Source organism: Excalfactoria chinensis, chromosome 4 (genome assembly GCF_039878825.1).
Source record: "Excalfactoria chinensis isolate bCotChi1 chromosome 4, bCotChi1.hap2, whole genome shotgun sequence".
NCBI classification, from domain to species: Eukaryota; Metazoa; Chordata; class Aves; order Galliformes; family Phasianidae; genus Excalfactoria; species Excalfactoria chinensis.
In genome coordinates, this window is record NC_092828.1 from 16,929,290 (window position 1) to 16,956,750 (window position 27,461).

General features: G+C 45.2%; 1 protein-coding gene across 1 annotated transcript; it reads right to left on the bottom strand.

Moving 5' to 3' along the window:
* Nucleotides 1-9,041: 9,041 nt before the first annotated feature.
* LGI2 (leucine rich repeat LGI family member 2) lies at nt 9,042-26,853 on the bottom strand. Its single transcript, XM_072334846.1, has 8 exons — nt 26,672-26,853; nt 26,440-26,511; nt 22,873-22,944; nt 19,499-19,570; nt 18,886-18,957; nt 17,667-17,836; nt 13,961-14,125; nt 9,042-11,589 (listed from the first exon to the last, which is right to left on the bottom strand). The coding sequence occupies exons 1-8, from the start codon at nt 26,851-26,853 to the stop codon at nt 10,772-10,774; spliced, it is 1,623 nt and encodes a 540-aa protein (XP_072190947.1). The 3' UTR covers nt 9,042-10,771.
* Between the last annotated feature and the right edge of the window lie 608 nt (nt 26,854-27,461).

Consider the following 27,461-nt stretch of genomic DNA (forward strand, 5'->3'; position numbering starts at 1 on the left):
TTTGGAAAGTAGCCATCACACCATCCTGGTGACACAAGGCTGCTGTGAGGAAGATGCTACACGATGCTCACCTATTAATCAAGTTTACCAGAAGGAGCCTATGGGAATTGCTGCTGATAAATGCTGGGGCAGCTCAGAGTGAGGTTAGGAATGGGAACAGACCTGGGACTGGCAGAGCCTTGGCATAGTTGGCCCCGTTTGAATGTGACCAATTCATGGTGGCTTGAGGGCTTCAGCCCCAGGGATGATTCCAGACTATCAATTTTGTTCTGCTTCACCAACCTGGAAGTAATTCCCATGACAAAGAGAGAAAGACTTCTGAAAATACCTTCTTAGCTCTTACTATAGGAATACCTCAAATTTTCATCCAACATAAATTATAGATGGATTTCTCTCATTTTTTCCCTTCCATTCATTTTTTTTTTTTCTTTCAGCTTAGCTGCCCACTCCAGTTTGGAGGGTGAAAGAGCAGCAGCAAGTGGGAAAAAGAAAGTAAAAGAGAGAAACAGAGGAGCTTCACTAGTCAGGTGGAGATAAACAGGGGCTCTTTAGGAACATAAACAAGACTGATACCCAAGAAAATCACATGGGATAATCTCCAACATTTACTGAATTTCATGTTTTTGTTTGTTTGTTTTAAATCAGTATTTTTCTGGCAGTTCTGGGGCCATAGAATTATGGGGTAAAAAGCACTCCCAGGACTGCACAACTGTACAAGAAAAGGAACTACCTGAAAAGATTGTCTCACATTTGTTATTCTCAACCACACAATGGGATAAGAAGCAGTTTTTAGGTGGATACACTCAGATGCCTGAACTCTGCAGAGGCTTCCACTGAAATGGGTGAGTTTCTACTAAATATCGAATTAAACATAGCAAATATTTAAATACATCACCTTGCTATCGGATGGTTAAAGTTTTGAGCACTTTATGCTAACTAATGAGTAATAAGAATGGGTTCAGTCTGCATCCTGAGCCCACAGAGAACTGAATGTACTCAAGGGAGATAAGTCACTCTTAGGCTATACTTCAGTGATGCTCTTTGTCAAGAATTTAAACAGAAGAGCACACACTGAAGCTCACTCTGCCCAACTTGGCTTCCCTCTCCTCTTCCTCATATTACCTAGCAGTGCTGCAATTACACCAAATGAACATGGTACTCCTGGCATTTCACTTATTCATCTGCAAAACATAAGCCGAACCAAACTTGCAGCAACTGAAGTTGTTCTCTCTTACTATTTATTGAAAGGCATCGAAGGACCTGCTGGCAACTGCTACCTGCATGGTCTTTCTCAGTAGGCAGCCAGGCAGGACAAGGCAGAACTCCCTAGAGGTGCATGGTCTTTTTTCAGTTCAGCCTTTCAATGGGCAGAGAGGTCACTACTAAGCAATCTCTGGTCCGTGCAAAAGGAGTATGTTATCTTGGCAATACTTCAAAAGCTTTCTGACCTGAGGATTGAAAGACCAAAGGCAAGAAGTTATGTAGTTTGGTATGCTGAACACACGGCATAAGACTCTTCTTACCTGTCTTGAATTTCCATACTTGGCTCCTGCACAGCTCTTGACAATAAATGTTATGTTTTATTGTAATAGATATTACTAGCAAAAGACAAATATATTTTCAAAGGATTGAATTTGTTGCCATGGGAGACAATGCAAATAACGTGGGGTTAAATACAAAAAGACATAAGAAAGCTCTTCTGTTAAAGTAAATAAAATCTCATTGCTTTGTATTCAGCTCTGGAAGGTTCACAAACATCCTTGTTTTCTGTAACCTTGCACATTATTGAAAAGATCTTTCATTAACTCCTATTTTTTGCCATTTCCTTAGATATTCTATTTCCTTGCAATTTCTGAGACTGACTGAGATGCTTCTTTTGTGCTTGACATACCATCAGTACCAGCATGCAAAAGGCTTCAGAGAGAGACTAACAACAACAACCAACCAACAAAAAAAAAACAGAGAGGAACCTTTCATAATCATTTTGCTTTTGGTTTTCACACACTTGTGGAAAAAAAAAAAGTGGAGTTTTGCAGCTGTAATGCTTACTGGAGGAAGCACCTGTAATTGGATGGCCACCAGAATACACATATGGTTGGCATACCCGAGCACTGCTCAAGGTTACACTGCCAAAGGGTAGGCTGTAGGAGGCCCTAGGACTCCCCTTGGCATAGAGAGATTTGGGTTTTCCTACTACCCAAGCTTTTACAAATAAGGGGACCTAGTAAATATTCTCTTTCATCCATCCACCGGAGAGACCCCGGCAGGAGTTCATGGCCTACTTCACATCAGGGTGTTGCAAAAAACCATTTAGCCAACACTGTCCTAACTAGATAATTGCACAGAATTTACCTTGGCACCACAGTACAAGTAGATATCTACAGAGAGCTGGTCTTGGGTTGAAAGAGAAGATCCTGAACTAGTTATTAGCATAGACAACTGAAGGTGAAAAAAATGCATGGATCAACCCGAGTTGTTTTCACTGAAGACAAACTTAATGCCTTGGGTGCAGTTGGAAGCAGTAGGAGTGACTCACTCTCTTCCCTAAATTATACCAGTGCGTGGGTCAGGCAGCAGACATTAGCTCCCAGTTATTCCAGAAGTTAGTATGCTGTGCCAACTCATTACTTCCTAAATAGCTTCAGTGTCAGTGCTAAGCGGTGACTTAACTGACTGTTGACATTCACCGCAAGGTCACCAAGCTAAGTCTATACTTAGGAACAGTTTGTCACTGCAAATGACATGGAAGTGATTTCATCTATATGTGTCTTGAGGAGGGTAAGAGGAACAGGGAGCTAAATAGTCTTAGAATGGCTGGATTTTCAATGCAAGTTGCTTTAAGCAGTATATTTCTTTCTTGTTTGGCTTCCATAGGAAGGACTTGAACATATGAAAGAAACCCAAACACCAGGCAGCATTCCTGCACTGTGCAATGATGAAGTGCTAGCACAGACTATCCAGAGGCTAGATGCTGGTTTGGGCACCCTGCTCTGGCATCCCTGATAGAGCAAGGGTGGGACCAGATAGACCCAGAGGGCTCCCACACCTTAGCCATGCTGTGGTTCTGTGACTTTTTCTGTTTTGGCTCAAGTCCTGTTCTGATAGTCTTCAAGTTACCTGAAAGCTTTATCTCTGCTGATCCTTTCTATCACAAGCCTGGCTAGCACAGGCAGAATAAAAAAGGAGGTAGAAAACACTATTACTATTCAGGTCACTGAACATAACTTGGAGGAGTCTCAAAAAGCAGATACTAAAGACAATAACACCAATAAGAAATGCAGTAACAGCTGGAAAAAAAGAACATTCCTGCAGTGTTTCTTAAGCAATCTAGCATGCTTCTGTGATGGCTGCAGTAGGTGTGCAGCACTTCTCACTGCAGAAGACTTCCAGTTTTGTATTGCCCCCATTATGGCTCACATGAGCACCTCCCCTATGAGGAGGGGCTGAGAGACAGCTGGAGCTCTTCAGCCTGGAGAAGAGAACGCTTTGAGAACACCTTAGAGTAGCCTTTAGTTCCTGAAGGGGGCCTACAGGAAGGGAGGGACTTCTCATAAGGGCATGTAGCAACAGAATGGGGGGAAATGGCTTTAAACTGGGAGAGGGTAGATTGAGACTCAATATTAGGAAGAAATTCTGTACTGTGGGGATGGTCAGACACAGAAACAGGTTGCCCAGTAAGGCTGTGGATGCCCCCTCCCTGGGCAGGCTGGATCAGACTTTGAGCAAGCTGGTTGAATGAGAGGTGTCCCTGCATGTAGCAGAGGGGCTGGAACCAGATGGTTTTAAATGTTCCTTCCAACTGAAACCATTCTATGACTCTCTGTCACAAGTGGGATCCCAGTGCCTGTGGTCAGACAGCAGAGACCTGCACACAGATTCACTTGGCAGCCTGAAGCTTTCAGCACCTTCATGAACTCTCAGATTCAAAGGATGATTTTCTTCCCCTGGATGAGTTAGCACATCACCAAGCAGACTATTCCTAGCTGCACCTCCCTTCCTGCCCTAGTACAAAACTTCTGCTTAGTCTAAAGCTCCACATGGTCTAGAACCCACAACCAAGTCACATCACAGAGGCTAGCAGTGCCACATTCAACTGCTAAGATCCAGAGAGGAGCAGGACACTTAAGCCAATGACTTTTAAAAAGAGATATTTTTATTTTACTTCATCACTTTCATTGATTAGTAGCTTAGCTTTCCCTCCATCCCTTCTATACGGAACCTGCTCTCTTCATTGAGGAAAAAAAGAGGCCAGAAGCTGCCTCATGCCAAGCTATCAGAACTGTCATTCTCTGTCCACCATGCCCAAGGACCAGGTTCTGCACCTGTTGGCCCCCACTGATAGTGATTATCTACTGATAGTTATCCTCATCCAACCTGCAGATGTTGATATGAGTCGCCCTACAACAATAAAGATTAACATCTCAGTTGTCATTTAAGCAAAAATGGCACATGGTTCTTAAAGCCCAATGATTCAGACATAACCTTCAACAAATTAGAAAGGCAGGCAAATCAACTGGGGGCAAAGAAGAAACAAAGGAAATTGAGTGGACATAAACTCTCTGTTACCGCTCATTCTACCCCAAAATCTGATTCATATCTGAGAAAAGGAACAAATCAACGTTTGTTAGTAGCAAGGCAGCATGAGATCAGGAAGTGTATTTGCACACAAGTGCGCTCAGTTTTAAGCCAACAGTGACTAAAAGGCATTAAAGTGCTGAGTAGCTTACTCTGTTCTCTTGACGCTGGTCAGGTACATCCTTAATGCACACCAGGATAAACCAAGCAGACACTGGCAGCAGGAACCCTTGTCTTCTGCCCACTGAGTGCTGCCCTACCAGAGGGCAGCCCCATCAAACCTTGCCTGTCCCACCGTCCCCATAAACCTGAGGCTTTTCCATGTTATTGTGCATCTCTGCACCTCTCTGTTAGAAAAGCATCTAGTGGATTGAGTCCAGTAGCATTCCTGAACATACAAGAACAACTCTAAGAGAGCACAGGCTCCTGTCCCATGCTTCCCATGGGCTCCCAGGGCCATAGAACAGACTTGCTCAGTTGCATTAGAGACCTATGTGCTGGAATTCAGCCTAAACATAAGAAGAGCCCTCTCCACACTGTTGTCACACAGCATTTCCTCGTTATTCAAGGCTGCTTTCCAAATTAAAACAGTAATGGTTTTTGCTAGCCTTTGATTCTCCCCCACTCCCTCCAACCCACACCCATCTCCAGCCAGCAGCTTGCTCCAAGCTCACCAGGTCTGCACAGAGATGGGGAAGAAAAGCAGCTCACAGAAGCCCAACACTTCAGGTTTCTGCAGAACAAACTTCAAGCAAGAGGCTCGTTTCTTAAAAATCATAAAAACCAGGTGGTAGCTCTTCATGTGATGGAGGCACATGCTGTATATTGGTGGGGAATAACTGCAGGACTCAGTAGTTACTCACTTCATTAAGTCTTAATTGTAATGATTTCAAGGTGCAACCCCAGCAACATCATCAGATCCCCAGGTGACAGAGGTGCAGATAATTGCAACGAGCTTCTTCCAAAATGAAAGTCCTGTCATCTCCCCAGACACTTATGGTAGAAAACAGGGTCAGAAAATGCTGTCAGCAGGAGCTGAGAGGAGCTGGGATCCAAGAAGACCCCTGGCTCTGTTTGGAAACAAAAAGCAGACAGATATCACTAAGCAGATTTGCCGATATAACTTCTATTTTCCCTTTCTAATTTTAGCTTGCTCTGAGAAGCATCCCAAGTAAATCTCCACCATCCTGTCCTCGTTGGCACTTTGCTTTCTATTAAACTCTGGCAAAACCACATGCCACACTGTCAAAATCAGAAGAGAAAGAAATGGAAGAGAGTAATCAACACACCGTGAGCAGTACTGCTGCTTCCTTCCACCTGCCAGCTCCACATTGACCCCAGCAGCCATGGGTGATGAGGATTTCATGACCCACCGCCCTCTCTTTCACCAGAAGAAAATGGAGAAGTAATTGGCAGGGCACACCGCAGCTGGGGGATCAGTCAGTGCCCCGGATCTGCTGAGTCAGGAGAACTGAAACAGCCACTGAAGTCAGAAAAAGAGCGTTCTTGTACAATCTGGAGCTGATGTCCAGGCAGGAAATAGAAATGGACTTCGGAATAAAAGTCAACAATTGCAAGTGGATAAAGATGGGAGCGACGCTACCAGAAGCCCTTCATGCTGATGATGTCACGGTTCCCAAATGCCCTTCAGAAATGCAAATTGCCTACAATGTAATAAAAAGGGCATTTTCTAGAGTGTGCAGAGCTTGCATAGTTTAATTAAGCATAAACTAGGGTGACTCGGAAAGGGAAAATGATGTGGATTGCATTCTCTGAGTGACCTTGGAAATGCTTTTAGATACTTTGTCTATAGAGCAATTAAACACATACTCCAAGTTCTGTCATTTCTGTTCCCTCCTTTATTTAGAAGCACATGTTCTTTTTATTCTCCCTGATCTCACATTGATATATCCCAGTGCTTAGAAGACGTATTTCCAGTATTTACTTACATTAAATTCCTGCTACCTGCTTTCCTTGCTTTGCACCAAACCGCAACCAGGCCATTTCTCTGAAGCAGCAAAACTGGAATAAGGAGATGGCCACAGAAACCTCTCACCCCAAGAGCCATCCCTTCTGTCTCAACACATCCTACAGAATCTAAGATGCCCCCTCCTTGCTGGCCTGTCACACTGCATCACAGCCCTCTGTGAGTGTTTGCAGTGAGAGTCCGAGCAGCTCCTGAAGCTTCCTTTCAATGTTTTCCTTACAGATCTGTGATGTCAGGCTGTTTGCCTTTGATTTTACCGTGTGTGCTTCTGCACAGAACCATGGCCAACTTGCCACGTAGGTAGAAGTTCCCAGACAAAGTTCTGCCAGACGCCACTGCAGATGAAGGCTCTGTGGCAAGAGTGGCAATCGCGTAAAGGGGAAGGTGGTACAGGTGACTTTCAAAGAAGAACAGAAGCCGACTTGCAGATGATACTCAGACCGTGGTGGGGTTTCAGTGAAGCATGCACAAGGACCGCTGACTCACAAAGAGATGGAATACCCAAAGGAAAGCACCGACCCCAGAGCAATTGCATCCCACTACGGTACGCCAGCCCTGCTGCGGTTGTGCAGGATGTAATTAGCAACAGGACAGTGATGCTGCCAGAGGAGGAAGGGGAAAGAAAAAGAACAGTTCCTTTCATTGGGACTCGGTCAGTGGATCGTGCTCACGGGCTGCTTGAAATAACGTGCATTCACTATTGATACATCTGCATTTGCTTTTTCACTGTCAAAGTAAATGCTGATGACGTCAAATTTAATCTTAGGAGACCCCACAGTAAAGATGTGAAAGTCTGAGGGCCAACTTTAGGGTTTGGTCCCCACCCACTCCGCATTTAAGAAACCTGCGTAGGGATCTTACGTTCTGAAAACGGGGATCTCTTGGGTCTGCGGTGAGGAGGAAAGGAGAGGGAAAAAATGCCTGTAAAGCGAGCCGCGGGACGCTGCAGCTGCTGCAGTGCACAGCCGGCAACACTAGAGGGGGTGTAAGGAAAGAGCGAGCGGGGAAACCAAGGGCCGGGGATAACTGCGCGTCCGACTGAACCTGGTACAGAAACTTCGGGTACGAGCAGCGCTAAGAGCGGAGCTGCCTGCCTCGGAAGCTCCCGGAGCTCCACAGCGCCCAGCAAAGGCCCGGGCTGCTGGGACCTGGGCGAGGCCTGGCCTGCGTGTCCCACCTCAGCGCAGGGATGCTGAACGCACACGGCACAGCCCCGCCAGTCTCGGTAACTGCATCTTATTCGTGGATTAAAGAGGACGTGCCGTGTCAGCAGCACGGAGTACAGCACCTCTTTAATAAAAAGAGCCGAATGTATGCACAGCCTTCAAGTGGTCCCAGTGCTGACAGCAACCTACGCTGACAGCACCTACTGCTCTTTACAGAACGGAGTGTATTTGAGAAGGTCAGAAGTTAGCAGTGGGATGTGCTGCCATGCTGTCTCACACGAGATTTTCTCACAGCTGCAGCACATTCTGGATATGCAGATTATTCACTGCCTGCGACAACTGCTATTACAGAGTACAGGAGACAGAACCGTTGTTGCATTTGGAAAGGCAGAATGGAGGTGCGTGGTTGCTTCGTCGCAGGAGCAGGAAGGGCAGAGCGAGGCTGTGAGATGCTGTTAAGCCCTGAGGAATTTTACCCCGACCCCCTTTTCCCACCAACCAGCGTCGTTCCATCCTCCCTCTGGATCTTCCCTCACTCTGTGCACTACCCCAGCAGCACAGGCAGCGCAGCTCCTGCTCTGTGCTGAAGCGCGATGCTGAGCCCAGCTCCCCAAGCCCCATTGCAGCCCCTCACACCCATGGCAGCCTGCCCACAGCATTCATTTCCCCCGCTTTCCTATCCTGGTCCCCTGTGAACGAGCCAGGCTCCTGCTGATCACTTCATCCTCTTTATTAAGCCCGTCTCAGCGGAGACCATTTTAATTTAATTCAACTTGATAGCCGAGTCTCAAATCCCCTGGACTCCCTCACAGCAGTACAATCTCCTGGTATTGGATACAAAGGCACTTTCTCACTGTTCTCATGCTTCCCCTTCAAATCGAAAATATCAAGATCCAATTTCTCTAAGCCAGCTTTTAGCTCTTGGATGTGTGCCATCAGTGAGCGCATAGCACTGAGCCCCAAAAGAAAGTGCTGAGAAGTGGCCCCTCCTCGTCAGAATACGTGACTGTATTTAAACACGTTAGGCAGGAAAGGGATAAAAAATGCCTTCCTACAACACAACTTAAAGTGCTCGTCAGCCGTATTGGCTGCATGTAGAGATGCTTTTAAAAGCTAATTAGGGAAATGGTAAGAAGTTTTGTTCATGTGAACCATCTTGTTGCTAAGTATTGCTAGAACTTGGAGTGCAGAGCACCCATCAGTGCTCCGGAGGCTGAATGGGCGAAGCTGCCCATGTAATTAAAAGTAAAACCAGAATGATGAACCATACAGGAAGAAATTAACGTGTAACTTAGAAACAGAACAACATGAACTATGTCTCTGACAGGCCAGTAATAACACTTTATTTCACAGCAGCAAGGCAAAACTTGGAGAAGGCTGTGATATCCCAGGTCACTGTTAGGTTGTGACTTCTCATGGGAGCCCTTCGGCACAATCCTCATCTGCAGCACTGTTCAACCTGGATGTGGGAAAACCTGTGAGAACATCTCTGGTTCTGGTAATAAGCCATGTTTCACATGTCCAGGGCAAAACGTCAAACCCACACAGCAGAGATGGCGAGATGCTCCCAAAGATGGAAGAACAAACGACAGCTTTGTTTGCTCTGCTTCCTTTGCACCAAGTCTCCAAGGCAGAAATGCAGCAGCAAAATTCATGAGAAAATAACTTGGTAAGCTACACGACATGAAAACATAAAGAAGCATAATCTACACATGGAAAAAAGAAAAAGCCTGTGTGTACAGCTGCATTGGTTAGTATGTTAGAGAGCCTTTCCAGGAAAACACATGCCCGCTGCTATCCCGACAGAGGCTCAGTGAACACCAGGACTGCCTTATTTAGGATGAATGAATGCCTTAGTCTGTAGCCACCCAAAATACCAAAGCAATACGGTCTGTTCATATCCAACTGTTTAACCCGCAAGACCTTCAGCAGCATGGCAACCTAGCAAAAGCCTGGAGTCACCAAGAGGAAACTCTTCATCTTGGAGGCAGAGAACACTCTAGCTTGGAACAGCTCTGGCTAATTTGGTTTCAAAAGATTTGGTGATATTGAAGTCATGTCTGGTCCTCAGCCAGGAGGACTCCCCAGATACAGCTTGTGATGAATGAAACTTGAACTTATTGCTTGTGAGCTGTGCTGGAGGAAGAGCTCTGGAGAATAAATCATCTCACTGTGTAGAGATGAGCTGCAGCACGGCGAACATGAACGTATGTTACAGACTCAATTTAAGCTGCGCCTCATGGAAGAATAAGTCAACTAATTTTCTTGCTAATGCACCCCAGAATCTACTGGGACCATCAAGAAGAGAGTGAATTAGGTCATTCTGGAATGCCTATTAGGACACAAAGTGGACTCAATCTGCAGTCTTTTCATTTACGACACCAACCAGACCTCCATTACCTTCTGTCCATATTAACCTGTTAAGATCACACAGTCTGGAAGGGACGTACCTTTATTTCCTGGCCACCCACATACTCTGGGCAGATCTATTTGCTATGCACAATTTGTTGCTGAATCAGTGATTAAGGAAAGAAAGATAGTAACAGATTTTGACTTTCCGTTTAATCTGCAGTGAGTTAAAACCTCCTGGTCTTGTTAGAAACACAAATAGACACAGACTTTGAGAATAGAGCTCAAGCTTTTACAATTCATCAGCAACCATAAAGAACTGCCTCTAATCTTGAAGCCTTTACTGAGATGTTAGTTGAAGGCCCAAAAGCATTTCTTGTACAGCTTCCTTGTCCCTTTCTTTATGCAATGCTCAATTTTCCTGGGTAGAATTCAGATCATTCTCTGAGATACCAAAATTGATCCTAATGCACTGCACTCTCCTCTGAATGGCTGCAGGTTGCAAAGTGTCTTTGAAGGAGATAGAACAGACATGTCATGCAGTAGTCAAGCAAACGCACTCCCTGATTAATATGCAAGTTTTAAAAGTTCAGAAAATGTCAACATACTCCATAGGTGCGCCCTGTTCTTGGAAAGGTCCCTGTTTTGCTTGTGTATGAATGTCACTCTACAGGAATTTCATTCCAGCAGCTCTTCATAAACTCAAGTCAATGATTATATGTTCAAATATTTGTGTGTTTCCTTTAAAACTAGAGGCAAAGAAAAAATCTCTTCGGTCCGTTGACACAGCTGTGAAAGAACGTGGAGCTTGAACATAGATTTCTTTAAATAGCCTAAAGAGCTTTTTTTCACCATCCCACTGGTATATCTGGGAGAAGGTATAGTCACTTCCCAGGGCTAGGTAGTAATTATTCTTAAAGGAGAAGGGCTGCAGCGTCATGGCTCCTCGGGATGGAAGAGCCTGGATCTCCACAAACTGTTTGCTATTCCATTTCATAACTCTGGAGTCCCCAATGAATCTTGTGAGTGTTATATACAGGTTGTTTTGCATCCTGAAACTCTTCACAGCCAAAACATCTTCCATGTTGGGGATTTCACCATGCGGGACGAACTTCTTTGAAGCTTTGTTCCACTGGAGTATAATGGGAACCTGTGAGCGGCTAGAGAGGATCAAATGTGATTTCCCATCTATATCAAGAAACTCAGCATCGGTGTCCCTGAACCACTCGTGAAGGGACTGGTATGAGTAAAATCCTTTGTTATTCCACTTGTACACCGTTGACAAACCCGCTTTGGAGCTATCTGCTATGACAAAAAACATTTCACTGTCTATCTCAAAAAGCTCTATATCATTTGGCTTGGAAATGCGAGATACTTCAATATCCTGGAATTTGACAAACTTTGTCCAGCTCTCATCATACTTGTAAATGTGTGAGCCACCAAAGAGCTGTGCCACCACCACAAAGACTTGGTCACCAACAAGAATGGCTTTACATCCCACTATGGACTGACCTAACAACCAAAGAAAAGAAAAGCACATACGTTAGCACAGTACAAAGCACCCTTTAAGCCACAGAAACATCACTGTATCACCCTCCACCCTTTTAAATCTTCATCTCATAATCCACCTTTTGCTATGCCCGGTCGGAGCTTCTTTTCTTGCTTCCTCCCCTCCAATAACTGGACAGATGACTTCAAATCACACCCCTCAAGGTGTACAAGTTCCTCTTCATCCAAAATACGCTTCCTTCCTCTGTCCAAATATGTGCTCCCTATTATCCAAAACAATTATTTGATCCAGTTTTCATCACTCAAAAGAACATCAGTTGTCTCTTGATTCAGCAAGAACTTGAAATTCTTTTATTCACAGGATATCTGTATTTCCAGTTTAACTAGAGAAATGAAATACATTCTGTTTTTCCTGGTTGAAGAGTCACAACCAACTTTTTGCTTCTACAAGCAGAAACACTGTGGATATAGCCTGGCAGCAAGATGAAGATAGTAGAACCACTTCTGCACAGACTCCTCTGTACTCGCTCTGCTGCAGTCATTCTAACAGACTCGTGTTGACATAGTAGCTGACCCCAACCCATTGCTGCTCCACAGCTGGTCTGTGATGAATTATCATCCTTCCAGAGCCAATAATGCTGGAGGGGTAGGATTCATCTTGAATACTGTAAGATATCTGCAGTGTAGAGAGGAACACTTGAGCTGATCATCCAGGCTCTCTCTGGTCTAATTTAGCCAAAGAATACTCTAGCAAAGGATTTTACCTAGCCTGTAGGTATCTCCTTTAGGAGAGGATAGCAACATCTATTTCTCTATGTGTTGAGTATAAATGCAATCTCAACAACTGGTTTAGGTCCATGAGCCCACACTGTAAAGGGCTAAATTCAGACTAGCGTATAGCTAGTAGCGAAACTGCCCACAGAGTGCATAGCCTGATCCTGAGCCCTGCAAATGCTCTTTAGGTTCCACAAAAGGCTCTTGGAATGCCTGAGCTTTCCAGCTCACTTTCACTTCAGAGTCCAGAGCTTTATCTGGGGCCTCCCAAGAATACAGGACAGTCATTTGAGAATGACACATGTTCTGGGTATGGGAGGTAGGGAAAAAGTCCTGAGGAGAAGTGTCTCCTAACTATGTCGTTCACAGCAAGATGAACCTTGGAAATGACTTCATTTCCAGAGCTCTTTTGGAGCTCTGCTAGCTACCTTCAGCCCATCTACTTCTTAATTAAATTCACTGCTACTTATTTTCCCCTCATCTACCAAAACACAATGAAAACCTAAAAATGTAATTTTTTTCACTTCCAAAACTTCCCGACACAGAAGCAGAATGTTGTTAAGTTTCCTAAGTGCTACACACAGCTGACCTGAACAAGCTGGTGCTTGCATCCTTTGCTGACACCCCAGAACACCAGAAGAGAACACAGCATACTCTGCTTCCAAAACTCAAAAGTGAAAAAAATAATCTGTTATACCAAGCAAAGAACAGGAAGGAAGGAAGGAAGGATGCTCCACAGATAAACTTAGCCCTTAAGTTTTCAGAACCAACAGGCTGAAACAGGTGGAAAAGAGGATGGTGTAGAACCAAGCTCTAAAGACTGTTCCTGCTGCAGACTGTTCTCCTGGGCAGAATGCTTTAGGCAGCCCTACTTGAGCAAGGAGCTGCACCAAACGAACCAGGTGTCCCTTCCCATATCAGCCATTCTGCAGTTCTGTGACTGAGCTCAGCACAGTACTGCTGGTGTCATTAGGAACAGAATGGTTGTTAGCATTAGAAAGTAACAAAGCATCAACATGGGCTTCTTATTTGGGAAGTAATCTGGCCAAATTCATGCAAATATAGCATTTTAGTAAATAGAAAGTAGAAACCGAAGCTTTACAGTACAACTGTTAAATTAACAGCCATGGTTTTGATATACCTATGTTCTCTGCAGCTGTGAAATAAGCCCAGCCTGTCTAGATGCACCCTTCAGACCTATTTCTTTCTATGTGAAGTAGAATATTTTTATCTTTTTTGTTTTGTTTTGCAATCACTTTGGTAACAGCAAGGGCCCCCTTAACCTATCCTTTAAACTCCAGTGTGATTCAGGCAGCAAGTGTCTGAGCTGGGCCACCACGTTACATTCATAGGAAGTATTTCTGCTGTCAGAACAATTCACAAGTCCAGACCGAAAAAGCCCAGTCTGTGTGCTACAGCAAGGTTAAGCATGCATGTAAGAACAAGGTGCACTGCTCATTCATGTCCACATATTGCACACTTTAACTGGCTAATTTCAACACTGACGTAGGATGAAAACCAACTGGTTCCATCTATGAATCTCGCCCTCTTAGTGAACTGCCAATAGCTCCTCAACACTTAGAATCCCAGTGTTAATTACCTGTGATGTTGTCATAACTCCTGAAATTCATTTCGATATGGTCCCACTCAAGCACCATGCAGTTCTCCATGCTGGGCTGTGCAATGGCTACAAACACATCGTTTTTAGAGTTGAATGTATCCACTGACACTGACTGGTAGGGCAAAATCTGGTGAACAACAAAATCTAAAAAAAATGCATTACAACAGTTAGGATACGTTCTTGCTGAAAATACTAAATAAGTAGTTGCTGATTACAGACAGCAAACAGCAAATTCTATATAAGCCTAAAATGAAAGTGTCAGTGCTCATGTTAGGCATGCAGCAACAGGGGAAAGCATCTTCTGGCTTTAAGCATCCTTAATCTGTCCTCTGGAAAGAGAATGGTAAAGGAGATCAAACAGGTAAATAATGCCAGAATTTGGATTTTCCAGCTAGGCTGGCTCGTATCCTTGAAATCAGGATACGTTCAAACAGTCACATGCTGTCAAAGAGAAGACTCTTTCCCCACAGCTGGAAGTTGCTTTCCCATCAAGCCAAATGGCCATGGTAGAATCACTTTCAAGCTGAGAGCCAGCAACTTCCAGCTGAAGTCCAATAACTTCTTAAGACATGCAAATTTAATCACTAGCAATTTGTGTTACGCTAAACCAGGCAGAAAGTGAAATAATATCTGAAGTTTGCCTGGGGATAACCCCATTTTGGCTAGATGATAGATAAAATGGTGTAATCAAAATCTCAGTTAACGTAGCGTTTTATGGGGCACTGTAAAGTAGTTTAAGCATAAAATACAACCAACCTTCAAATTACTATCCAGTGGAAAACTTAATCTAAATACTAAGACTGAGGAGTTGAAGCGACCTGTAAAGACCAGCCCAAAGTTCAAGATTTTTGCTCAAAAGCCAAGTGCCTGTAGATTTAGTCCTGAAACTCACATTGAGCAAAGTCAGTAGTTAACACAGAACCAGCCTGGGGCAAAACAAGGAAACCCTGAATTTGATATTTGGCCTGATAGCTTGGCAAAGTCATCGTTATCAGAAAAAGAAATAAATATAGCAGAGTTTACACTGAAAAGCCAGATTTTGGTGAAATGTTAATCTCTCTCTGGTCCCTCATTCTGCCATGTTAAGAAATACTCATTTTTCTATGAACAACTCTTTGTCTCTGCACACATGAAAGCTTTCGCTCTTGTGGAGTTACACTTGTGGAGAACAAAGACAGATGACAACCATCACGCAAACAGAACAGATCCCACAGCTGCAACAGAAACAACAGTCACCATTCTTTAAGGGACTGCTACAGACAGAGCAGGGGATTCCATCCGTGCATATAGGAAAGCAAGGAAGTTACCTTCATTCCCACTGGAAAAGCAAAAAGACTGGGAAAAACCAACAACAAATTTTGCAGAAAGTAGAATTAGGTGAGAAATGGTAAGAGGTAATTAAGGATGAGACAGGAGCAGATGAACTCACAGAAAGCTGAAATATTTTTCCCCTTGAGATTTTAAAAAAGCATAGCTCTAACACTGAAAAATACATCCCAACAGTTTTGAAGCACTTTGAGGCAATCTGCAAATTAAAACAGATCAGTCTGTGAGTTAAAACCCACTGCTCGTTCAGAAATGATTCAGTGTTAACGCTGCTATTTTTACTTGTACCTGTCATTGGGCTCTTTATGTCAGTGGACGACTAACAATGGGTAACTAAATCAGACATAATCAGTAAAAAACAGTAAGCCGAGCTGTAAATACCAGACTAACGTGGAACAGAGTTGCACATTAAAAGATGCTGACACATCAGGCTTGCCAAACATTTAGGCCTTAAAGGCAACAGAAGTGGTAAGCCTGTGTTCAAGTCTCCTGAGAGTAAGTACACATTCCCTCAAAGGTCCTACAACCAAACCACAGTGTCCCTGCATATACTTGTGGGAGAAAAACAAACAAACAAACAAAGTGAAATGGATTAACCTGTTTCAAGATGCAAGCTGTGAGAAATAGCAAAGACACTGAAAGGCTTAGAAGTGCAGGTCACTGACACTGCCAGTCGGTTTCGCAGTAAGCGACCAAGAGTTTTGTCCTCTGGATTTTCTTAATGATGATATCTGAGATGACACAGTCCAAAGACTTACATTTATACTCTATATGATAGTCTCTTACAGATCATTTCTGTATCCACACTATCCCCTCTCAAATGCTCTGTAAGGATGCTTGCAACACACTTCTTCCACACCTTCACTACAGACCTGAGCTCCAGCCTGCTGGCTACTGCCAGGCCGAGCAGGTTAGGCACAGTGTCCTCATCTGGTTGGAAAACATCCTTTACTAGGTGAAGAGTATGCTATATCCATATACTTGTGGCTAGAGCACAGGTGGCCTTTGAATAAAAACATTTGCTGTGCAATCCCTGCACCACATAACACCTTAGCTTCCCAGCAAAATCCATAACACATGATGTTACACTTACGCTCAGTAAAATTTCATTTATAGCAGACAAGGGGGCTAACTTTATGGATGAATTTAGCTTGTAGCTATTTCAGTTCACATCTAGATGTCAGCTATCTAGACACAAAGAAATGACAGAGTACAGGGAGGTAAATTTAGGTCTTGAGGACCAGGAAGGTAGATGGGCTTGTTTTCCCATGCTGTCAGTGTTGTGCGGTTTCTTAAACTAGACTGAAACGAAACGAAGCTTACTTTCACACCTTATTTCTGCAGCTCCATGGATTTACAGACACCGTAACCTGGGCACAGTTCTAAGCTACACTGGTCACTTGCATTTGACATCCTGTTACGTGGCACATTATCACCCTTTATCCCTGCTGATCGTCAGACATATTTTTGAATTGTTAATTAATTCTCTTTCCCTTTGAATATTGCCCTTGAATTAGTTTTAAAATCATGTCCTGAAACTTCATTTTATATTACCAGTAACAAACTTCTTTACTGCCTCTTAATGGTGAAGACTGATTTGATGACAGAGGAAAGAACTTGAGTGCATCTGATACTACTGTATAGAGAAAGAAAAGGCAAAGTGCTGACATCATATACATGAAACATGAGAACAATACCTGGTATTCTCAGTTGTATGGATGTGACTACATTTAAATACAGGCAACTGCTGCTATTTGGTCATGAAATATAAGCATACCCACATGCAAGTGTCTCTTCACTTCAGTCTGCTTGCTTTACATTACCTAAAATAAAAATCAAGATCCTAAACAAGACAGTACCTGGAATATTATTGGAATTTATCTCCAATTTAATGCAGATCCATAAAGAAGAGCTGGCAGTATTGCTGCCACATTTGGTGATATTAAATTGTGGTCTACTGAATAAAGATAGCAGATATGGCCAAATCATTTGAACTTCTCTTTGTTGCTTTCTGTACAGCAAAAAAGATTTTAGGAAGTTCATCTGACATAACTATATGGCCTTATTCCAGACAACAGAATGCACTGTGATGAAAATCAGGTCATGCACAAGTCATAATCAAGCCTTTAAGAATAAGGTTATTCCCAACTCTTCTCCCATTACCACTTAATCTAAGTAAAATCTGTACTTTGGCTTCAACATGTAATTATATGCTAGTTCTAGTGTCCCACAGTGCCTTGTACGTTACCCTTTTCTCCCTTCCTCCCACCATGTCATGCTCAGGGAGGTGAAACAACATAGCGTACACCTCTGATATTTAACCATTTGTAGTGTGCTTAGAAATATACATTCTGAATACCTGTAGTGGTGCATTCATAATCAAAACTTGTCACATCATTTAACTTCTTATCCTGATATTCTGCTGGACCAATACACAGGACATCAGAAACAGTGGAATTTGTCATCTTTAACCACAAAAACAACCACTTGGCTTTGCAGTCACACTCAAATTTATTTCCCCTTAAATCTCTAAAAAACACACAGAAATAAACATGTTTGAAAAGGTTGACAGCAATATGAATGTACAGAACTGTTAGCACTTTGACATAACGAACTTCAAACAAGTGAGTAATTTTGATCTGGTTTTGAAATGAGAAAAAACTTCTTAATGCATTCTTAATATCTACGCTCCTTCACTGAAGTGTTCACCCTGGAAAAACAGTTTCAGTCTAGGAAATAAGCCCAGGCATAAGGCTAGTAACAAAAGCACTGTGACTCATGTAAAGTCATTCCTGTTTGTAAGTTTTCATAGGATTAGGACTGTAGCATAATAAATCCTCACAAAGCGCTTGTCTGCTACAAGTCTGCATCCCATCATCTACTGCTGACACAGACAAATCCCATTCCTTCACTCAACTACCCAGGCACCCTTGGTGAGCAGGGTGGTCGTGCTGGTATAATTTCTGTGCTATACTGAAACACAGATGTAAGGCTGGTTTTAGAGTCATTCCTGATGTGGAGTCTAGTCAGCTTAACCTCCCCACTTCTAATGTGCCTGGTCTTTGATCCTATGGCAATTCTTGTGGCTCACAATCTTTAGTTAAGAGAGCCAGGTGAAAAACAAGGGAAGCGGACTAGGAGCTCAGCTGTATGTGAAAACATTGGCAATAAGAAAGCAATATGCTACAACTGCACAACACAGGAGAAGTACATTTGTAAATGAATGCCTAAAATAATCTCACGGAATACTTGCAACAGCAACAGGAAAAACAACTCAGAGAAATTGCTGTCGTTAAATTATCTGCTTGGCTAAAAAAATATGCAAAACATCAGAAAGAAGTACAATAATGCAAGCTGTACACAACATCATGAGAAGCAACAGTGACTTGAGAAACAGCAGTCATTTGGGAGAAGCCCATCAAGTAAACAATATTAAAATGAGAAAACATAGAACAATAAAGTGCACATTTATTTTATGTGCAGATATCACACACAGCAGCACGCAAATGCAGAACTTAAACCACAGAGCAACAGAGTGACAGTAGCAGGAGGTCAACAGAAATATTTTCTTTACTTACAGTTCAATTAGAGAATCTAAATCACTGAAGACATCCCTTGGCAGAGTTTTCAGATGGTTATTGGCCAAAGAACTAGAAAAGAAAGTTAGAGTTTAATATCATTGTTACATCATCTGTTATATCGCCTTGCTGGCTCCTGCTAAGTCTGAACTCACCTACAAAATGTTAATTATGGGATACTGTCCAGTCACCAGCATTGCTAATAACTACCAGGAACATGCACGCATTCATTATACTTATTTAAGAATGGTGATTCCTCGAAGAAAATGAAGCTGACGCAAAAGTAAAACATATAATGCTGTTTTATTGGGTGAAATGTAACAGAGAGCAATGACTGAACATGCTGTAGAGAAAGAGGAATGTTAACTACAAGAACATAATACCACAGCGGCACCACTGGCAGCACCCACAGGCAAGGGCTGCACCCCAACGCAGCCTGTGAGCATGCACAGGCAGCTGGATGTGCTGAGTGCTGCCTGAGCAGGCATTTTTTAAAGGCCACTTTTTAATTCATGGAAAGCACGTTACCAACAGTCAGAGGTGTTGGCTTGAAAACCATCTATCTGCAAGGAAGAGTGCTCCAGTACAAATTACTAGGTGTTAAATAACTTACAGGTGGGTCAGGTCTCGAAGGCCACGAAATGCATTTCTTGATATGGTTTCTATTTTGTTTCCTTCAATGAATCTGAGCGGGGAAAAAAAAAGTACTTCAGTGCTGTAAGCCTATGTCCACCAAACTGTGCAGGCTCCTGCGTAGCCCCTTCAGACTTAGACAGGGGGAAGTCACAGTGGAGTTGGTCACATGCCTTGTCACCTTTCCTCTGGCGTACTGCAAGAAGTGACAGGGTAGCACAAGGGAGAGCAAGTGACACAAATATGCAGCAGCAGAGAAACAAAGCAAGCAAAGCAGAAGAAACATTATTCATTTGTTGTTTAATTCCCATGGAATGCATTGTATGAGGAAAGAGACTTGGGTAGGAGAGACTTCTGAGATGGACGTAAAAGCTCAAGTCCTGCCTTCCTCAACAACCTAAATTCTGAACTAACAGGGCAGCATGGAGGTGCCGGGGTTCTGCAGGCTGCAGATGGACACTGCTTGGGAGTTCGTGCCTGAAGGAATGGTGCCCACAGCCAGAAGGATGCACATGCAGTGCCACCTCCACAACCACAGAACTAGAAGGCTCTCTGCTGCAGTCACTGCTGTCACATGAACAGCAATATACTGGCATCCCAAGCCCAAATTCTGCCAATGTGACAAGACCGCTGCTGAAAGCCTTGTGTCTTCTTACTGCCACGTTCCAGTGCTCTACAGCCAGGGCATCACCTCTGCAGGGCTCCTTAACGCACACAAGTCATGGCTCTGTGTGCTGGGGGAACTGATAGCCACATATCAATTGCAGGAGCATGCTGCTCATCCTGACTGCATGTCAGCAGTCAGAGAAAGAGCTGACATTTGAGCATCCTGCACCTAGAGCTCTTGAGGACACATCCATAAATACTCCATCAGTTCTGCAAAGCGGCTGTAGCCAGGTGGCCATCAAGATATTGCATGGTACAGCTGTATATGGACAAAGAAAGCTGCGTAGTGACTTCAGAGACAGTTTATGAGACAAGAGTATCTCCTTCCCTTTACAGGTCCTTGTTTGCTATCCAGGAAGACAGAAGAAAAATGCTATGAGCCAAGGTCATTTCTTGAGAGAGTCAAGAAGGGGCTGCAGCCCCCCGTGGAATGCAGGAGATGACAAAAGCTCTGTTGAGACAGAGCCAAAATCCTTTATGAGTTGACCAGTATTCTCACTGCATGCAAAGGACGCAGACAATGAAGTACTGCATATGAAAGAAGGGTGTCAGTTATGGGTCAACCATACTCAGTTACAAGGCAGCCTGGAGACATGAATTCACACCACAGAGCACAAAGTCGAAGTGCTCCCTGACACAGTACCCAGTACACCGCCAGCTTGCCAGCCAGTGCAAATAAGCACTGAACACAGTGCAACAAGATGGTGGAAATTCGGGCAGGGACTCAGTAAAATTTGCTGGATTCCTTTGTGACCAACCTCAAAGGGCTGCTACCCTGGGAATGCCAGCAAAGCTCCCATAGTTATCAGACTTTTTTTTTATCCAGACTCTGCAAACGTAGCCGGGTAGATTTAAAGGTGCATGAAATACCATCATCAGTTTTGTGAGTACAGTGTGGCACAGCACAGGAGCCGCTCCTGCTAAGGGATACACAGGTATCTGCTGCGGGTGCTCCCCTGCTGCTCTTCCTTTGGAAACTGCTCGGTACACAAAGAGCCTTGATCATGTTCATCAGCAGTGTCTTCTTCTTCTCTGTAAGGTCTGATCATTGGTAACTGAGAGACATGAGTTATGACAATTGTAATGGTGTTACCATCTGCACAGCTGGGAAAAAAAAAAAGAAAGGAAAGGAAAGGAAAGGCCACTCACTCATGTTCAGTTCCCAAAAGGCAGAGGTGAGATTTGCTGGGAGTGCCCTGGAGACTCAGCAGGGAGGATGACCACAAGCATTAACTGAGACCAGTTAGTCGGCTGTTACTAAAAGAAACTAAACCTTCAAGGCTTTACCAGCCTTAATTCTGTTCCCTGGTTTGCAATTAGCAGCCAGGGATGGAAACTGTCCCTTAAATGAGATGAGGAGGAACAGAGATCTCTTCTTTCAAACAGAGGTCTGGCCACAAATACCAGTGCCACAGCTATTGTAGTGCATGTTGTTGTGGCAAGGCTCCATTTTAGACTCATCAGCACTTCAAAGCCTAAGCAAGTCATCACTGAAACAACATAAAAATATTTGCAGGGTTGTTTGTTTGTTTTTTTCTCCTTTTTACCAGCATTCTGCAAATTACTTTTTCTCCTGTAGACACATGGAAAAGAGAACGGTTAGATAACTATCACTCAAAAACCTAGACGTAGCTGAATCGTGGATTCCAACATGTGCCACATACAATTATCCTCTATTTCTTGGTCTGCTAATTCTACTGTTGGTGGCTTCTCCTGTATCAGACCATTAGTCCTCAGCACACCCCGACTTCATCCTACTTACCTGAAGGACTTTAGCAAGAGTCAGTTTTATGAGCATTGATCTTCCTTTAGACAAAGGCCAATGTTTTCCACAGCGACCTTTCAGCACAGAAAGGTGGGTGGAAAGATGAACTTTCTTTCAGATCATATTCAGAGTTTAGAACATACCAGCTCATGTCCGGTAACACAGAGAAATGGCAGTCCTTTGGAGTATGAACAACCTGGTACCGGGGCTATTACTTTTTTTAAAAGAAAAAAGGGTGACCTAAAAAAAGAAAACAAAAAAAAAAGATCGGGAAATGAAGATAACGTAAAAATCAACGGAGAAGTGAACTAAGTTCAGAAAAGGAAAGTCAAATAAATGTAAATAATAATGTAAATAATTACAATAATTTATGTTATATGAAATATATATTTATATATTCATATATTCGTAATTATTTATAATATTAAAAAAAAAATGAATGCCACGGGCATTAAATGGAATGTCAGAACAAAGACAAAGTTGAAGAGGAAAGTTGGGGAAAGAGGACCAGTACGGTAATCGGGGCTGTTCCGGGCAGTACACCGACAGCCTGCAACTCCTCCTCAGGCTGTCAGCAGGCCATGGGAGGCTTCACTGCCTCTCCTGAGATCCAAACTCCTTGAAAGTGATGGCACTGTTTTGTGAAGCCGGGACAAGCTCTCGCTCAGCAGCGCTTTTTCACTGTACTGTAATTACACAGAGCCATCTTGCACTCACAGCATATACTAAACATCCACTGCAACCTTTGAAAAACGGTGAGCAACCATAAAGGACATTTGCACAGAAATGGAACATCAATCCTTCATCTCCCCCACTTCTAGTAATCACAGTAAGGACTAAGACTCCACAGCAGGAGCCTTGGTAACTTATCAGAACACCTCGATTTATAATGGTCAGGGGAATACAAAAAATACCAAACTTACAGGTATTCCAGATGGAAGAGACCAGCGAAGGCATCATCTCGTATAACAGTAAAGGAGTTCGAGTTCAGCAAGCTGAAAACAGAGAGCAGGCAATGGGAAAGCACATTAAAAGTTGACACACTGGATGATGCCAGTTGTGTTTATTGACCGTGACCAAACCCATCTCACTGACTCAAGCCCATATTGCCCCACCAATGCAGTACACATAAAATATTGTGGAATGCTCTATAAAAAGCAAAAATCAAAGGCATAATGCGGTGCTAGTTAAAGTCCACCACTCCCCAGGAAATACGTTCGCTGTACCATTCACCTTGGCTAAATACAGCCTAGCCCTAGATTGCTTTGTCCCCTAAGTAGGACAAGCTGTCCTTTCAGAGTAAGTCTGCTGTGTGTGGATCCCAGGTGCCCACAACTCTCATGCCACGGGGAAAAAATTTTCCAGAGGCCATCTCAGCGTTACTGCCAAGCTTTGAGAAGTGTGAGCCCTTCTGTACAAGCACCAGCTTTCATTTATGCAGACCTGGTGGGTTGGGGCTCACCTGTTTTGAGCTTAAAAGGGCACTTGCCCCAAGCCTGACCTACAGTGTGGGAGGAAAGCACCCATTATGCACCACCCAATTGTCAGCTGCAAACAGAGACATGCCTGAATGGCCAGACATAGAAAGCCCTGCTGTCTCTGAAAAGCATAATGCCGTGTCTGCATGCACCAAGGAGAAGGGCTCCCGGTGCTGCATTGCCTCCTTAACTTCAGGGTCAAAATGTGGTAGAGCTGCATCGAGCAGTTGTCACCTGAGCCAGGACAGGATAGGGAGAAGGAAGCTACAAAAAAGCTTAGGCAGCAAAGCTCCTCCTCTGCTGTATGAGAGCACAGAGGAAGGCCACCTCCAACGCCTACAGTCAAGGCACAGATAGCAATCTCGTTGGAAGAAACAGCAAAACTTTACACCCAGTCTAAAAGCCAAATGTTACAATAAATCATTTTAAATAAAACTGAATTTTCAGCTACGAGTGAACATGTCTGCACTAATTGCTTTAGTACAGTAACTTATTCATCCTCTCTCTGTATGGTTTGAGGCATTTTACTAAAATTAATTTCTAAGACTAATGAACAAAGAATGCAAACTTTCCCTGTGATCCCGGGCTGTTATGTTAATACCAGACAAATGCTCCTTAAATTATTCTGTACAAATCTAAGCAAGATTCAGGCTGCAATCCAAAGGAAATCATTGCATTACTGCTTCATCACAGCTACTGTGACTGAAGATGCAATCCTGACATACAGCAACGCTCCAGTGTTTAATTTTTCATCATTTAATCGTTCCTTTTCTCCTGTTTGAAGGACAAACTCCCAAATTACACTGACCATCACAATTTGTCAGGGGCTGGGATGATGACAGAAGTGGTTACAAACCCGCTGCACCGCAACAGAAATGAAAAGGGCAACTTCTGCCCTTCTCCATCCGCCCCTCCCCCCGTTAGCCCAATGCTGGAAATCCACCACATCTAACGAGAAGAAGTAACCTTCATCTGCTCTTCTTCTTCCCCTCTGCTACCACTGTCCAAACCAAAGCAGATTCCCCATCTCCCACTTCATACCCACCATTGGGTTCATCTCTTTCCATCCCAAACAGCACAGGTCCTGCTGTTTCCAGCAAAGTCCTCCTGTCCTCTGCGCTGGTCCTGATCTCCCCTAAAGCTTTGGTTTGGGACTTTGGTCATGCTGAAACACTCTACTGCTCTGAGGAGATCAGAGAAGGCACAGCAGGAATGCTATGCTTTTAGTCCTGATCTGTGCTTTCAACAAAAAGGGGGCTGGGGGTCACCAGCCTTTCCTTTCCCAGCTAAGTTCTCCATGTGAGAAAGGTTACCAGATGCTCCATGTACTAGAATAGACCTTAGCACAACAGTAAAAGCCATTTTCCTATTAGCATACACTGGAATAACTATTTAGAAAGGAAGTGGTTAATTGCTCTACTTGCTCTTGCCTACTGTATCCTCTCACCCTAAAACCCAAAGCTGACTGACCATCTCATCTCCATTGCCTGGTGCTAATGGAACTGAATACCTTCAAGGTACCCAGCTGAAGCTGAGCCAGAACCTGTGAAGACTCAGATCCTCAGGCCTTACAATCATACAGTCATCTAGGTTGGAAAAGACGCTCAGATCACTAAGCCCAACCATTAACCTGACCTACGGAGTTCCATCGTTAACCCACATCCTTTAGTGCCATACCCACAGGTCTCAACCACTTCACGTGATGTGGACTCTACCAGCTCCCCATGCAGCCCATTCCAATGCCTGGCCATCTGTTCCATGAAGAATTCTTCCTAATGTCCTACCTAAACCTCCCCAGCACAACCTGAGACCGTTTCCTTGCATCTCATCAGTTGTCACCAGGGAAAATAGACTGGCACAGTCCTTGCTGCACCCTCCTTTCAGACAGTTGCAGATAGTAATGAAGTCTCCCCTCATCTCCTTTTCACCAGCAGCCCCAGTTCCCTCTGTCATTACCCATAACCTGTTTTGCAGTTCCTCCTCCAGCCTTGTTGCTCTTCTGCACACACCTGAGCAACCAAACATCCTCTTTGTAGCGAGGGGCCCAAAACTGACCACAGTGCTTGAGTTGCGGCCTCACCAAAGCTGCACTCAAGGAAGCAAATCCAGCCCTGCAGGCCTCCATCCCTCACCTCACACACCTCTCCCCAGTGTCCTCAACAAGGTGACGTCCCTCTCCCGGGATAGTGAGACAGACTGTGGGATGAGGTGAGGGGGTGCAGGAGTGGCAGGACACCCCACTACCAGATGCCCTTTGGGATTACCTCTTGCCAAGACCAGTCTTAACTGATTTCTCTGTGGCTCAGCCTCCATTTCCGGCAGGCCATGCATCATCTTGCCATATTCTTCCTCAGAGCACCCCTTTACTTTAGGAGTAACCCAGTCCCTCCAGGGTGACGTGTACCAAGATAGGTGCAGCTTGTACAGGCACCCGTATCTCCGTGCTGCCCTGCTCCTACCTCCAGGATAGCTAAATTAAGGCCCATCGGGCACACTACTTGAGCTGCAGGCACACGACTGCAGTGTGGGCACAACCAAGGGGCTGACCCAAGGTCACCATGGTGCACTGGGAGGCAATGGAGAGGTCAGCCGCCCTGAGGAGCCCGGTGCCGACCTGACCTGACAGCCATGCCTGGTGCTGCACTGAGCTGCCCGCTGCGTCCCGCAGGGACCCAGAGCCACCGGCACGAAGCTGGGCTCACCGGCACAACCCGAGCTGAGGGACGGCGCTCATGGGGCTCCTGGGGGAAACGCTGCCCTCAGCTGCTTAAAGCTGAACCTCAAAGTGGAATTTAGGACATCAGATAACGCTTCTCCTCTTGCACATAACGGCACGTTTCATGAGCTGTGGTAATAAAGAAAATTCACCTCTGGGTCGCCAAACGGCGGCTGCGCCATCGAGGCGGACCGGCTGTACCTTCACCCGCTGCTGCTCCTCCTAAAGGTGCGCCCAGAACTGCACGGAGGAGAGGCGAGCAGAGCGCTAACGAGATGCTTCAGCGCGATACTTACAGCAGCTGCAGGGAGGGCAAGTGGGAGAACATCCTGTCCTTGACTTCGGAGAAGGTCCCGTTCACGAGGCTCCTGCCGGAGGGAAAGAAGAAGCGCGGCTGAGCGAGCGCGGGCTGCCGGCAGCCCCAGCTGGGCGTCCCGGCCGCGAGCAGCCCGGCGTCACGGCGAGCGGGCAGCGCCGGCTCCGCGCCCCCCCCCCCCACAAGACCCTCCCGCAGCCGCCGCAACTCACAGCGAGCCGAGCCCGGCGGGCAGGCTGCGCGGCGCCCCGGCCGCCCCCACGCACAGCGCCGACTCTCGCCAGCAGCTGCAGGGCGGCGCGCAGCGCGGCGGCGGCCTCCGCGAGGCGGCGGGCGGCGGCGGCAGCAGCAGCGCGGCGGCCCAGAGCGCCAGGAGCCGCAGCGGGCCCGCCATGCCCGCGCCGCCGTTGCCCGCCGGCCGCCCGCCGCCGCCTCCCGCGCCCTGACATCAGCGCGGCGCCGCCCCGCTCTGCGGGCCCGCCCCCCCGCGTGGGGATGGAGGGCTGCGGGCCGGCCGGGGCGGGGTGCCGGCTGTGCTGGGTCCAGGGTGGGATGCGGGCGTCGGGAGCGTCGTAGTGGATGTGCGCTGCGGCGATAGGAATGACCCGAGGGCCGAGCCAGGAATGACTGCGCTTCTCGCAAGTTGTTGAATGAGGAAAGCCTTTGGAGTAGGAACGGTCTTTTGTGCAATGTGCGCTTCATGGGATCTCAGCTTGTCTGCGGGGATTCTGTCATTGGCAAACGCTGGGAAATTGTTGCAAACCACGAGCCTCGCTGGGTTTTGCTGGTGCAGTTGGGCCACGGGTGCTTTACGTTGTCATTAAAAGCAAAGCAGACACAGTGATACCAGCAACGCAGAAGGTACAACAGTGATCTTCCACCAGCAAAGCTGTGACAGGACTTGTTCCCATGACACACGGCTGCTGTAGCCATCTGGGGATGCTGCTTCAGGATGACTTTGATGTGTTCACAGAACCACAGCATGGCTGAGGTGGAAGGGCC

Coding starts and splice junctions, on each gene's coding strand:
- LGI2 (XM_072334846.1), bottom strand. CDS start 26,853: ATGGCGGGCCCGCTGCGGCTCCTGGCGCTCTGGGCCGCCGCGCTGCTG. Junction 17,837..18,885: donor TTAGATTCTCTAATTGAACT/GTAAGTAAAGAA, acceptor TGTGTTTTTTAG/AGATTTAAGGGGAAATAAAT. Junction 11,590..13,960: donor GAGTTATGACAACATCACAG/GTAATTAACACT, acceptor TTTGGTTGTTAG/GTCAGTCCATAGTGGGATGT.